Source organism: Hetaerina americana, unplaced genomic scaffold (genome assembly GCF_022747635.1).
Source record: "Hetaerina americana unplaced genomic scaffold, ioHetAmer1.1.p SCAF_2, whole genome shotgun sequence".
NCBI lineage: Eukaryota > Metazoa > Arthropoda > Insecta > Odonata > Calopterygidae > Hetaerina > Hetaerina americana.
Window position 1 is genome coordinate 79,002,213 of NW_027286763.1, and position 15,919 is coordinate 79,018,131.

At 38.0% G+C, this 15,919-nt stretch overlaps 1 protein-coding gene across 1 annotated transcript in view; it reads left to right on the forward strand.

Moving 5' to 3' along the window:
- The window catches only part of LOC139688017 (protein son of sevenless-like), a 49,218-nt gene that overhangs the window by 19,267 nt on the left and 14,032 nt on the right, over positions 1-15,919 (forward strand). The window contains exons 14-22 of the mRNA XM_071585421.1: positions 3,239-3,346; positions 4,639-4,793; positions 11,727-11,883; positions 12,295-12,402; positions 13,702-13,857; positions 14,210-14,392; positions 15,221-15,338; positions 15,446-15,615; positions 15,693-15,809. Coding sequence (XP_071441522.1) covers positions 3,239-3,346; positions 4,639-4,793; positions 11,727-11,883; positions 12,295-12,402; positions 13,702-13,857; positions 14,210-14,392; positions 15,221-15,338; positions 15,446-15,615; positions 15,693-15,809 — 1,272 coding nt within the window. The remainder of the gene's footprint in view (positions 1-3,238; positions 3,347-4,638; positions 4,794-11,726; positions 11,884-12,294; positions 12,403-13,701; positions 13,858-14,209; positions 14,393-15,220; positions 15,339-15,445; positions 15,616-15,692; positions 15,810-15,919) is intronic.

Here is a 15,919-nt window from a genome sequence, read left to right on the forward strand (position 1 = left end):
GAAGCTTTTTCACCACGCCCTTACGTCGACTTACTTCACCTTTGACAACAGCTACTATGAGCAGAAGGACGGAGTGGCCATGGGGTCCCCACTGTCACCGGCCATTGCCAATTTCTTCATGGAAGAATTTGAGGAACATGCGCTCCAATCAGCCCCCTACCGGCCAAAACATTTTTATCGGTACGTGGATGATACTTTTGTTATCTGGCCACATGGAGTTGACACCCTGAAGCCGTTCTTGGACCACATGAACAGCCGACACCCAAGCATCCAATTCACTATGGAATCGGAGGAAGAAGGAAAATTGCCATTCCTCGACATACTCATCCAAAGGAAAGAAGACGGGAGTCTGAGCCATAAGGTATACAGGAAGCCGACTCATACCGACTTATACCTGAACGCGAAAAGTCACCACCATCCAGCACAACGGTCGGCGGTTCTTTCATCCTTGCTGCATAGAGCCAAAGTCATTTCCGACCAGCAGAGCCTTCCTGCAGAACTCGGACATCTGAAGAAGACATTCCGGGAAAATGGTTTCAGTCCGCGAGAAATCTCCATGGCCCTGAAAAGGGCCTTCGGAGAAAAAAGGGAGAGACGTGAAGAAGAGCGGAAACCGTTGGCCAACGCATTCCTGCCGTACATCTCTACGGTATCTGGCAAGATTTCGCGCATTTTGCGCAATCATAACATACGGACAGTGCACCTACCACCCAAAAAACTAAGACAAGTCTTAGTTCGCGCCAAAGACCCCGCCGGACTGAAATTGCCTGGTGTCTACAGCATACCATGCGAGTGTGGCGAAGAATACATCGGTGAGACGGGAAGAACGATTGAGACCCGAATTAAAGAACATAAGCGTCATCTCCGACTCTACCAACCATCAAAATCGGCGGTTGCGGAGCATGCCATTGATTGCGACCACGCGATACGCTTGGAAGAAACCAAAATGCTCCACCATTCCAAAGGCTACTGGGACCGCCTCACCAAGGAGGCAATTGAAATACGACTCTCTAAGAATAACTTTAACAGAGACGAGGGTTTCAGCCTAAGCAGGACATGGAACCCGATCCTGAAAATGGCGGGAAAACGTGCTCGGCCTCCGCCAATCAGAAGGGACCCAACATGACCTAAGCAGGACATGGGACCCAATCCTGAAAAAGGCGGGAAAACGTGCTCGGCCTCCGCCAATCAGAAGGGACCCAACATGACCACCGAGGATATATAAACCGGCACCTTCAGACTGACATCATCGGCCCTGATGACGATGGAAAAGGATTTCATCGAAACGTCGGCAGCGATGGAGATGGAGGAGATTACCCGGATGAAATCCCGAGAAGAATTCACTGCCATTTCAAAGATTTGCCATTTTTCAATTGGCGTCAAACATTTGCTTTTTTTAGTTAATTGCAACTTTTAAGTGTGAACTGATAATCCTCATTGTGATAGTTTGAAAGAATGACATTTATCATTTACCCATTTTCATTTAAATAGAAAGGAATAAAATATGATGCCCTAGTTCGGGATTGTTACTGGTCTCTGTCGCTGTAGTCTAGGAATTACTGAATGATATTCAGTCAGGCTGGCTAATTACATGTGCATTTACTGTATTCCCTGGAAAAAAATTAACTCTGGAAACCAGACATGATTATTTACTTAAAATACAGTTACATCTTGAAGTTTTGTTATCTTAGAGAACTGTGGAAAACCTTGCAAAAGTAAGGCATATGTAAAATTAAGGAATGGTGGGAAACATATTTCATCAGTGTATTTTCTTGTTAAATTAATTTAAAATCTCATAGGATTATCTTTGAAAAATATAAACATCTAGAAGTTATTAATGCAAACAGGATTTTCAACTTGAAATATACAAATACTCTGAAAATTTTTAAGTGCAACTTCTCTTATATAATTGTATAAATTATAGAATTATGTTAAATTGAAATTCAATGTCAAAAGCTCATCTATTTTTCACCACTGAAAGTTAACACACACTGTTGATAGTGTCAACTCTTCATTCAGAGCTTTAAGGAAAGACAGATGTTTTACTTTTTCATTTTGGGCTTTGCTGTGGCATACCTTTTGGGATTTTTGAGATGACTTCATTTTATTTTCTAATCAAATAGCAATGTATTATGAAAAGTTGTTGTTGGGAGTTTGTTCTCTTCTGTTGTGCTCAGATATGAACGCTTAGGTGTGAATACTCAACTTATTAAAAAGTTATCTAATTTCTCATCTACTATTTGTTGAGTATCCATCTTCTGCTTGGCATACAATGTATTTTTATTTCATTGTAGCCATTTATATATCTGTGTTAAAATAAAATAATATATCTTAAATGACTTCCCTTTAATAGCCCCATGCCTTGATGTGTGAATTTCATCTGCCATTTGGATTAGTATTAGGTGAGCTCTACCCTGATCTATCAAACCAATCTTCTGGTTAATAACTTTGGATATTTTTAATGAAGGCCAATCTGCAGCCTTAGTGTTATTTTGTATAATTTAAAAAAACCTGGCTCCTCCCGAAAAAACAAAAAGAATGTTATGCCCAGTTTACCCTGCCAGTAGGTAAGCACCTCTGGTGATAATTTTTAAAAGGTGTGATAATTGAGCTACTTAGTTGCCATTATATTTGCATAAATTAATTTTTATTAGCCAAAGTGCCTACTGTCAATATAAAAACCAACAATCATGTACAAAATCTTGGAGAGAACAGTTACTTGATAATCTATGTGCTATCTCCATGGTGTGGTGTTAATTATTTACATTCCAGAAACAAATTTAAGGTTCTTACTGCATTGATTTATAAAGATTGTGTGGGACATGAATAAGTTATATTAATTCAGGAGGTGTAAAATTGAGTTTCATTGTAAGTAAATATTCCAGAAGAATTTCATCTTATGAAATACCCTTACCTGGATAATTCATTTTTTGCATAAAATCTTTGAAAATAGGTAATCCATTCATTCATGTGATTGTATTTGTTTGGTGAAATAGTTTTCAAATAGGTTTCCAAGGTGTACGGTCAATTTTCATCTTGAACTTGGGTAAAATGCTATCTCCTAGTCAGTCGGATTGACCAATTGAAATTTTTTTATTGTATATATTTGAGATATAGTGCAAGAATGACAAATTTTCATATTCATAAAGTTGATCTACCTCTGTAACTGTATGGGATTTTATTCAGGGTTTTAGATTCTGTCTTACATGTTACAGCATATTTATCTTTTACTTTCCAGGGTGCCTCCTTGTACAAATTGGTGGAGAGATTAACATACCACATATATGCAGACCCCATGTTTGTGCGGACGTTTCTGACCACATACAGGAGTTTCTGTTCTCCAGAGGTACAGTATTTAACATATATGCTCATGTTTTATGGGGAATTTCTATTTAGAGCTATAATTAGGCATAAATGGACCAAGAAAATGACCCATTTTCCAAGGTAACCAAATCTTCTGTAGAATAATTTGATGGCATTGGTAATGTAAATATAATTAAAGTAGGAAAAAGCAGCTGTTGACTGGTATTAGGTCCTTTGGAGAACTGGCTAAATAAAGCTTGGTCATCTACAAATCTAACCGATTTGAAATGTGGATGTGAAGATGGATAGAAAAGGTGGAATGATAGAAATGAAAGAAACAAGGAGGTGTTAGACATGGTTATGAGAGGGGATTTTGGGCAGAAATCCAAAAAAGGTGGGATAGGTGGATGCAGAGCATTTTGATTGGTGACTAGATGTTAAGGGCTGTAATAGAGGGGAGAATATTAGGAAAATGAGGAAGAGGAGGAAATAGGATAGACATGTGAGATAGAATGAAGGGAGGAAGGAAGTGTGGGCGGAATTGAAGAGGGACTGATTGTAGTGTTGGACTTTGGGTTGTGTTTTGTTAGGAGAGGCAAAAAAATATATTGTTGTGGCGTTCTATAGCCTGGGTCCATCCAAAACTTTCCTTAGCTGGTAGAATACCAATAATAATGATAAACTTTGGAAGGTAGCTTTCGTTCATCATTATCAACAGCTTTTCTGTCATTTTTATCAAAATGATTGACTTCTGGAAACTTAGAAAAGCAGTTAGAAAAGGTTAGGAACCAGGAGATGAAGGGAATACTGCAAAGAGTAAGGATTAAGGCTGAATAACACATGTGAAGGTCAATTGTATGTTTAACCTAAATATTTCCTTTGATAGTAGTCATCTGTTCAAATATTCTTATATTTTTTCAAGTGTCATTTTGGGTTCAATTTAGTACATGGATGTGCATGCCAAATAAATGTAAAATGGTATATTTTAGTCATCTATGCATTTATATATGCTTTGTTAATGCAAACTATTTTCTATCGTCCACAATATTGTTGTGTGAGACATCCACTCTCGAACCAAACTGAAACAATAAAATGAAGAATATTTAATTGTCTCTCAAAAAAGAAATGTAATGGTCGTTAGTTTTTTTTGCATGCAAATTCTTGGTGTTGAGGAATCATAATTACTGATGTACCTCAAATACAGGTACATTGCAAATTCAACTTTTGCAGAATCAAATTCTAAAATTCTGAATAAAAAATAAAATGTAGGCTACTTAAGTCCAGTGAAATAATTTTTATTTTTTTCTAAGCTTATGAAAATGTTATTTCTTTCAGGAACTCTTGGATCTCCTCATAGTAAGGTTCAACATTCCTGATCCATCACAAGTATATGATGATAAAGATGGTGATAGTGATAAGACACTAAAAAATTCTCAGAGGGAGGACTGGAAACGGTACAGGAAGGAGTATTGCCAGCCTGTGCAATTCAGGTAATCATTTTTGATAAAATAACGTCATATTCTTCATATGGAGCTACAAATTCCTCAAGTACAGGAATTACCAAGTTATTTTTTTTTTTTTTTTTAAGTAATCTACCGGTTAAGGTAGGTTTTTGGACTGACACAACTGCCAAACAAACACCTTATCACTCCCAACAAAACACAAAATCAATCATCCTACTCTATATCAGGTCCCTCTTCATCTCTGAGTACTTCCTTCCTCCCTTCATCCCGTCCAACAACCCTATCCTGTTCCTTCCCTTTCCTCTTTTGCCCAACATTCTACCCTCTATCACAGTCTTCAACATCCCACTGCCGGTCAACACCCCCTTCATCCACTTTTCCTGCCTCCATAGGATTGCTCCCAACAAACCCCTCTCTTCGCCCACCATACCAAGTACTTCCTCATTTGTTTTCTTCTCTGTCCATTTCACCTTCTCCATTCTTCTCCACACCCACATTTCAAAAGCCTCCAATCTACGTCTATCCTCCTGCTTCAATGACCACGTTTCCGCTCCGTACATAGCTACGCTCCATATCAAAGTTTTTACGAGTCTTTTCTTAACATCCTTACTCAAAGTCCCTGTCATCAACTCCCTCCTCCTTGTGAAAGCCTCTTTGCCTAGCGCAATTCTTCTCCTTACGTCCCTACTACTGTGACCGTGTTGGTCCAAAACACTACCGAGATACGTAAACTGTTCTACCTGCTCTAGTTTTTGCCCTCCTATTTTAATGTTAAGCTTGGCCTTTTTCTTTCTGGAAAATCGCATAACCTTTGTTTTATTAATATTGATTCTCATCCCATACCTGTCGCACTGAATTTCCAATTCACTCAGCAATGCCTGCAGCCCCTTGGCTGACTGACAAACTAAAGCTTGGTCATCAGCAAACCTAACTGATTTTACGAATTCCCCGCCCACTTTCATTCCTACCTCGAGTTCTTCCCATGCCTCTTTGATCATTTCTTCTGCGTACAGGTTGAACAGCAACGGTGATAATGGGCAACCCTGCCTTACACCCCTTCCTAACACTGCCCATCCTGACTCCCCGTTTCCCACCCTCACCTGAGCAGTCTGAGACATGTACAGGTTGCGGATTAGCCTCCTATCCCTCCAATCTATTCCTATTTTCTGCAATATACGCATTAATTTTTCCCAATTTACTCTATCAAACGCTTTTTCGAAATCTACGAAACAGGCAAATACCTCCTGGTTGTGTTCTATATTCCTCTCGATTAATAATCTCATTACTGCAATGGCATCACGCGTACCTCTCCCCTTCCTAAACCCAAACTGATCATCCCCTAAGTAATCATTTGCCCTACTCTCTATCCTTTTGTTTATGATCCTGAGAACAACCTTAGCTGCGTGGGATATCAAACTAATTGTCCTATAGTCCTCACATGACGTGGCCTTTACCTTTTTCGGAATAGGAACTAAAACTGATCTCACAAAGTCTTCCGGCCAGATTCCCTCCTCATAAATACTACGGATCAGCCCATATAGCCTCTTCTTCCCACATTTACCCAAGCATTTCAAAAGTTCCACGGGAATGTTATCTACCCCCACGGCCTTATTTAGTTTCATCTCCCTTAATGCCCTTTCTATCTCATTGTCTAGTATGCCTGGACCTAAGCTATCTTCCTCTACGTCATGTTCCTTTTCAATGTCTAACTTTGTTGGTCTAAGCTCTTTACTATACAATTCTTCTACATATTCCTTCCATCTCTCTTGGATCTTTCCTGCGTCAACTATTACCTTACCGGCCTTATCTCTAACTGCTATCGTTGATCTCCCTTTCTTACTTCCTGATAAAGATTTAACTATGCTGTAAAGCGCACCGATTTCCCCCTTCCTCTGCAGACTTTCCATATTCTCGCACTGCGTCTTCCACCATGCTTCCTTTGCTTTATTTGTTGCCCGCCTCAATTTATTGTTCAATTCTTTGTACTTCATTTTGCCTAATTCTGTATTTATATTCTTCCATTTTCGCCGCTCATCCATTTTTGTAATCATCTCATCCGTGATCCATGGTTTACGAGTCCTTTTAGCGTTAACGGTTCCAATAGTGTCTTTTGCGGCTTTAGACAACCCTTTTTTGATACATTCCCATTTTTCTTCAATAGTACTTAGCTCTTTACCGTCCTCCATGATTTTCTCTACCGCCTGTTTGTATTCCTTTCTTTTCAACCCATTTAATGCTTCTACATTCCATTTTCTAACTCGCCGCCCCTGCCTTATCTTTTTAAAACGTACGCTACATTTCATAACAACTAAATTGTGGTCTGAGTCCGCATCCGCTCCCGGGAAGCTGTGGGAATTTATCACACTGTTCCTAAACCTGTGTCTAACCAGGATATAATCTAGCTGATATCTTCCTGAGTCACCTGGCATTTTCCATGTATACCTGCGTCTTTTGTGGTGTCTGAACCAAGTGTTGGTGATAACTAACCCCTGTCTCCTGCAGAACTCAACTGCTTTCTCCCCGCGGTCATTCCTCGTGCATAAACCGTAGTCCCCCACCTCATCACCATCTCTTCCTTCGCCTACTGTCGCATTCCAATCCCCCATCACTATCAAATGTTTCCCTGCAGGAACACATGCAATCAGGTCCTCTAACTGATCGTATATCCTATCGACCTCTTCTTCCTTATGGTTGCTCGGTGGCATGTATACCTGGATAATAACTAAGTTCGTCGGTTCTGCTTTTATCTCCACTAGTAGTATCCTATCCGTTACCTGCTCTATGTTGACTACGCTTCTTCCTACCTCTTCATTTAATACTATGGCAACCCCTCGTTGGCTCTCGTCCCCACCGCTGTATATTATTCTATACTTATCACTCCAGTAATCCCCGCTATCTTTCCATCTCACCTCGCATAGACCTAAAATATCTATATTTCCCCTTACCATCTCTCGCTTAACATTCTCCAATTTCCCCGTCCTCATCATTGTCCTAACATTCCACGTTCCTATTCTAACTAATTTGGTCTTCTTCTCCTGCGTCTTCTGTCCTGCTGCTGCTGGTTTTCCCTTGCAAGGGTTTCGTGGGATGACGACCGCGGAAGCCTTGCCTCCCCCGCTGCCGGGCACGACACACGGCCGATTGGGCCGAGCCCCGTGGTTGCCAGGACTCAAAATATCTCTATTGTCCATCACATTGTTCTTGGGAATGATAATTGAGGTGGTTTCCCGTTGCCTTCCTCAATAGTGTTTTTAACGTGACACCATCACTTACTGGCCGCCCCACTGGGGTCAGACGCCATTGCAGCCGCCTCACTGAGGAACAGACGCTGCGTGGACTACCTTTCGTCTGGCTCCTAACCTTCGACCTATCTGGCATGGGTGACCCTACCAGGAGCAATTTTTATTACTCCCGCCAGTACAGCTCTAGGGGTCATCGGAACGCACAAGCCCTTCCACCACGTCAAGGTTGTAGTCCGGGGAGGGTACCAAGTTATATTGTTATTTTTTTTAATGCATTGGAGGCACTACATAAACAGAGCGTCAAGCCTTGCAGGATTGAAAAATTGGGTTCTTAAATTGAAAGGTTATACATAATTTTATTTTCTTATGTTACAGGTCCTTTTAATTTAAAATTTTTTAGCTTTTGCTGGGCTTCAATGAGGACAGTTGTAGGAATTTTACATGTGTGGGAAGTTCTTCAATGATACCATAATGAAATGAGTATGATGTCATAATTTATGTTGGGCTTTACAGTGGTTCACTGATGCTGAGGCAGGTTTTGCTTATTTAAAGCGCATGTGATATTTCATGTGTCAATGTTTTCCTAGTTCTTATATTAATTGGTGAACTTCTTCTTTTAAAGGTGGTCATTGCCACCCGAGAGAGTCGCCAAGCATACACTCCATTGTCATCGTAAACCAGCAAAATACAGATCTGAAATCGAAATACAGTAGAATCCTTTCCATACACTTTTCTTGGGATGGTTGAAAAAAGCGTTAAATGCAGGAGAATGGAAAGAAAAATAATAGTAACTTTTTTCTCTTAAAACTCACTTGCTCAAAATTTAGGTAAAACCTAGAATCACGATAACAGAGTGAAACTAAAATAGGGCATAATTTATTAACTATTCATCCCTTTAAGCTGCAGCTTGATGGAAAATTCTTCACTCTGCTTTTCCATTGCAATGTGGGATAAATTTCAAAAAGACTAGTATGTTAGGTGAACTAATTTCACAGCACATTGAAAACTAAAATTATGTGATATACCATCCATGATTTTATCTAGCACAAGCGCAAATTAAAAATCTTTCAAATAAATATTTGAGAAAGTAGCGTTAAAATATGAAAAACCAAATTAAAAAGATACTTTAATGGTGCTATTCATGCTCTGTTCAATTCATATCATATTCCCATGCCAAAACTTTTTTATGCCCTGCAATTGTATTTTGCCTCTGTCACATCCTCACAGGAGTTATTACTTAGTATTAAATCTATTTAGCCTCCATTTGGGCACTGTTCCAAAGCATGCTGCCGCAATAGGTAGTAGGACGAGTGTAAATGTTTGCCTCTAATGGCATTGTATGTACTGTGCTGCCATATTCAAATTTTCCATTGGAGCTGTTTACATGACTTCAATTAGTTGCACTGCTTTTACATGCCATCAAAGACATCCTTTTGGATTGATTTGAATCACCCAAAAACAACGTTTTAAGTAGTTCAAAAAAGCTTGGCATACTAAATCTGTATAAAAGTGAAAATTTAGAAAATCTTGTGGAATGTTGTAGGAAGCTGGGAATCATAAAATCCAGCAATGCATATAAAGAGTTTCACCTTCCTTGATATATATACCTATTTCCTTGATATATGGACTTAATTATTTCAGTTGCATTGAAAAAGAGCATTAACAGTCCTAGTAAATGAATTCTCTAATTTATGTTTTAATTTTTTGGTTGTTATGGCACGAAGTAATCGGATGATTTCTGAATATATTTTTGTTCTTGTTCCTTGTTTTTTCCACGCATACTTAAACATTACAATGCCACTTCTTCCTTTTTGGTATTTTTTATGTCTGTCGTGGAAAATTAAGCAGGGAACTCTGTTCCACTTACTTCAGCTTTTTACCAATATAACCTAAAATTGCTCACTTATGGGGCATACCGTGATGGTGTTTGACAAAAATTCCAATCTAATCCTGCATTCCATTGAACCATGAAGACAAATTTGAGGCCCCAATCTAACTCGGAGGGCTGTTAGTTAAGAATCATAATACACTCTTAAGCCACATAATTCATTGTACTTAGGTATAATTGAATATTATGTTGCTACCTAAGAGAATGTGTACATATTTCATTGATCTGACTTTGGTATCATATCGGCTGCAGGCGTTGCATATTGAAACATCTTCACCTAAAGTGGCAATTGAAGTTACACTGCATTGAAAGTTTGCTATTGCCTGAACAAATCCTCAAAGCCTTTGTAAAGTGACAGGAGTGTAGTGCATACGAGGTCTGTTCAAAAAGTATCACAAATTTTGAATTTTTGCAGGTTACGCATATTTCATTTTCGATTATTTTGGTGGTTATGTTGGTACTCATGTCTCTCACTTATGCCAAAAATTTTGGTCATTTTGAATGTTCAATTAGTTGTTGACAGCTGTTTTGCTTGGATGTGTTTTGGTCTTCGATTTTATCCTTTCTAAAAAATGGATCAAAGATTCTCTATCAAATTGTGTGTGAAAAACAAAATTAAGTGTGCGGATGCATTGCAAATGTTGACTGTGGCATATGGAGAAGCTACATTGGACCAAAGCAATGTTTATCGGTGGTACAAGATGTTCTCAGAGGGCCGAGATGATGTGAACTATGAAGAGCATACCGGACGCCCAAGCACGTCAACAGCAAACGAAAACATTGACGAAGTGAAGAAAATAGTATTGGCCAATCGTCGAATCACCATTAGAGAAGTTGCTGAGGACCTAAACATATCGAATGACTGGTGCCATTCGATTTTTACCAATGTTTTGGGCATGACATGGGTCGCAGCGAAGTTCTTACCAAAATTGCTCAATTTCGACCAAAAACAGCAAAGCTTTAACATTGCTAATGGGGTGTTGGATTCTGTCTGCGACGACCCAAATTTGCTCCAGAGGGTTATAACTGGTGACGAATCTTAGGTTTATGGTTATGACGTGGAAGCTCAATCATCCCAATGGAAGCTGCAGTACGAGCCAATACCGAAAAAGTGAGCCAAAGTTCAGTCGAATGTGAAAGTTTTGCTTACAGTTTTCTTCGATTGCAGGGGGCGTGGTGCGTCATGAAATCTTACCCCAGGGTACAATGGTAAATAAGGAATATTACCTGCAAGTTATGCGCAATTTTCGCGAAGCAATCCACCAAAAACGCCTGGATTTGTGGAAGAACAAAAATTGGCTTTTGCACCATGACAACGCCCCTGCTCACACATCATTACTGGTACCTGAATATTTGGCCAAAAACAACACACCAATGATGCCGCAGCCACAGTATTCCCCAGATCTGGCCCCCAGTGACTTTTTCTCGTTCCCGAAACTGAAGAGGCCCTTGAAAGGACAACGCTACGCCACAATTGATGAGATAAAGGCTGCATCGAAGGAGGAGCTGAATAAGATCACAAAAGATGATTTTTTGAAGTGTTTCAAGGATTGTAAAAAACGTTTGCACAAGTGTTTAATATCTAATAGGGATTACTTTGAAGGAGGACAAAATAGCTATTCATGAATAAATAAATAATTTTTGAAAAAACACAAAATCATGGTACTTTTTATACAGACCTCGTACATATAATGAAAAAACAATATTTATTGAGCAACCATTGATAATTCTGAAAAGTTTTTGATGATCACTACTCCTGTATGGTTCTAATTTTTCTTCAGGAGAATGTCATGTTAGTATGTTAATGAAGCATCTGCTGTTTATTTTCAGGGTACTCAACGTGTTACGTCACTGGGTAGATCATCATTTCTATGACTTTGAACGTGACCCAGCACTTTTAACAAAACTGCATAAGTTTCTAGACACAGTCACAGGAAAATCAATGAGGAAGTGGGTTAATTCGGTGCTGAAAATTGTACAGAGAAAGGTGAGATGTGACATTCCTCATAAAGGTTATGTGTAGGATTGCCAAAGTGGGCAAAATTTCCAATAATTGACCACAAATGGAAATAGATAATTAAGATGTACATATTTACAAATTAGTTTCATTCTCTTTTGCTGTCCCATCCCTCTAATACTTCAAACATTCATTCATAAGCTAGGAGGATGTAAAGATATACTTATTTTCCTACTGATACAATGAGAATAATATTTTGGACAAATCTATTAAATATTTTATTTTTAATCTGCTCAAAGCTTCTGGAATCTCTTGTTATTTCCATTAACTTTTGTAAATCCAAATGCAAAGCCATCTAGAATTGATAAAAGCTGTTTTTAATATTTTTTCATTCAAGTGTTCAAATTATCTGACAAAAAATTCTTGCATTTGTATTTCCAGTCGGATCCTGCTGAGCTGCAGAGGGAGATTACTTTTGCCTTTGATCGCTCTCCTCCCTCAATTGAGTGGCACATAAAATGTCCAGAAGAGGAGTGGACAATACTCACGGTAAGTTTTTTTTTAAACTTGAGAGTTTTCTTTATTGTGAAATCATATTAAGTGGCCTTGACAGTGGCATCCAATAAAGCTAGGAAGTTAAAAATAAAATGGGTATCTTTTAGTTAGTTGGAGACTTCCTGGTAATCTGCTGCTAAACTATTCTAATCCATATTTAATTCATCATAGATTGGATTGAGGAAAGAAACTGTAGCCATGAGATTGGTTTAATGTGTTTTTGTTGGCTGGGTGTAAAAGAATGTTTGACTTTTGAAATGCCCATTGCCTTTAGGTGATGATGGCTTCACTGGCCATCCTAATCCCATTTTCTGTGGAATAAGACCTTTCTTTTAGAAACCTTTCATCCTAGAAATTTCTTGGTATAAAGATGTCTGCAAAATGGTCCGTGAAACTGTCATCATTTATTTAGGAATGTAGTTTTAAGATCAGAGCTTGAGTATCTTTTTACATTTCAACTATTATGTTTGTCATTCTTAGAGGAGCTGAAGAAGGGTAAAGACAAAATTAATTTTTGACATTTGCAGTTGATTACACTTGTAAAAAAATTAATAGAGGATGCTGAAATTAGAGAAAATATTTTATTGATTAAGGCAATGCTAGTTGACCAAATAGATGAGAGATTAAGCTTTCATCCTTTGACAGTAGATTTATTGCCATGACATAGGATCACAGTGAAATTCATTTTAGAATTTACATTGGTATGATGCATTTCATGGTAATCTGATGGGAAAGTCAGAGGATTGTGGGGGAGGGTGAGGTAAAGGTAGGGAGGGTGGGTGGGTGTTTGTGTTTCTGGTACTTATTTTTTAAAACTTTACTTTTACTAAATTCTGACATTTGAGCAGCATGTGTTGTGACTAGAAGTCACAAAATTACTCAAAGCATAATTATACATAGGACCTGAAATCGTTGCATCTGTGTTGGAAGATCTATTTAATCAATGCTTTAGAGTCAATCTACCACAGTGGTAAACCTGTGAAGCCCAGTGAGATTTATAATGGAAGGTAGAGCTCACCCTGTGGTTTATTCAGCGCCGACATCAAGGTGGGGTTCACTTAATTCCCAATGCCAGGTACAATTTCTTACAACAAGGCTTGTTAAGAAAGAAAATTTCATACCTTGAGTTTAGCTGGAGGTGCCTATTGGCATTGCCTGGTATTGAACCAAGTGTTTTTCCTCTATGGTAAAATCTGCTAGGCTGTTATGCAAATGATAGTCAGTATTTGAGTAAAGTATGAATAGATCTGCTTCTACATTATTAATTATTGTACTATGTTCTCCTGATTTCAGCTTCACCCAATTGAAATTGCACGTCAACTAACTCTTCTGGAATTTGAACTGTATCGTGCTGTGAAACCTTCTGAGCTAGTTGGTAGTGTTTGGACCAAAAAGAATAAGGAGCAGTCTTCTCCCAACCTCCTACGTATGATTAAGCACACTACAAATGTAAGTTCCATTTGTACTATTTAATTCTATGTAATCAAGATGAAACTTAGAGAAAACACCTTATAGATTGAAGTAAATTTGTGAGATAGGTTACACTTATTTTTATGTTAGCTTACATGTTGATAAGTAGTAAAGAATATTGCAATTATTGATTGTGTTTAGAACTGTAAACAAAGTGAAGCCATGGATAGGATTGGAATACTTGAACAAAAAATTGTAATAGTGAGTTGTCATTTTATGCCATTGTGATTAATTAGCCCTTTCAATTCTGTTAAGGTTTTGTGCATGTATATGGCAATAATTGAGGAATGTCATTTTTAATCGAAGCAATATTTTTTCCCTTTCTCTTCAGTTTACTCATTGGCTAGAAAAGACAATAGTTGAAGCTGAAAACTTTGAAGAGAGGGTTGCCATAGTCTCAAGAAGTATTGAAATAATGATGGTGCTACAAGAGCTGAACAATTTCAATGGTGTACTGGCAGTGGTGAGTGCGATGGGGTCTGCATCTGTTTTCCGGCTTAAGTTTACATTCCAGGTATGTATAAAATGAAATGGTAAAGTTAGTGATTGGATATTGTTTTGGTTAAAATTTAACAAGAGTTGGTTGAGTGTTTCTAGTACAAAATTAAATTACCCTCAGGAAGTGCTAAGTTATTTAAAATTTAGTTCCATGAACTGTGACAGTTCATTTTTCTTAGGTCCAATCAAAGAAATTTTATGAGTACAGATTCATAATTGAACAAAAATAATGGCTTGGTAAATTATGTGATCAAGGATCTTGAAAGTCGAGCATGCAAAGAAGTTGTTTGCATAAAAATCTCTCTGAAGGACAGTGTCTAATTAAAAATGATATTTTAGTTTGGCACTCTTTTTATTTGCTAAAAGTTGAAATTCGTTATCTTTCTTGTAGTTACGTGCGTAATTATTTATTTGTAAATACATATTTTAAAATTCATGCTTGTTAAAATTATATTAAAAATCACATGATGTGAGTTTTTTAATTTTGAATACACTTGAAATATAAATTAAATTGAATCTATAACAAGGCTATAGGTGTAAGATATGTGGAGATCTTATCTACAGAGTTCAACGGATAAATGCCTTAGCATTATTTAATAGTTATGACCATTAATATTAACTTATTTTGCTGGGAAATATCTGTGACTGAGTTTAAAAGGTCTGCAACCATAATATTCTAGAGGAACACCTGTATCAAAATGACCCCGGCGCTGCGCTATCATTGAATTGTGAATTTAATGCCCAAGTTTCAATATTTTATGCTTAATACTGTAGAATGACATAAAGCAGAATATTTTGCAAAAAGTTACAGGGTGATGGTGTTTTGTCAATTCTTGTTTTGCAGGCCATTAATACCCGCCTGGAGAAAGCATTAGAAGAGGCAAGGGAGCTTAACAATGACCACTTCAGGAAGTACCAGGAGAAGCTTCGCTCTATTAATCCACCTTGTGTTCCTTTTTTTGGTAAATAAAATGAACATCGTCCTGCGTGTGAATGAAGTGGGTTTGAATTATAGTCTTACAGCTTTTTTGAAATCACATTTATGTCTGTATTGCTTGAATTTATGCAGGGATGTACCTGACCAACATTCTGCATATTGAGGAAGGGAACCCTGATTTCTTACCCAATGCCCCGGCATTGATTAACTTTAGCAAGAGGAGAAAAGTTGCTGAGATCACCGGTGAAATACAGCAGTATCAGAATCAGCCATACTGTCTCTCCACTGAGCCTAGAATAAGAGTAAGATTTAAATTTGTTTCCTTGTGTTGATTAAAAACTTATGTTTCTGTGTTCTAATATTTTTTTCTTCCATTCAGCATTTCCTGGAGAATCTCTGTCCTTTTGATGATCTTAAAGATGCAGATATTGGGAACTATTTGTACAGCAGATCCCTGCAAGTTGAACCACGAGGATGCAGGCAACCTCCTCGATTTGTGAGTGTTTTCATCAATTGGAGAAATTCACTTGACTTTTCTTTGTGATGTTGATATCTTGAATTCTCTCTCAGAGGATGCTAAAGCTACCTCAAGCATAAGAAATTGTT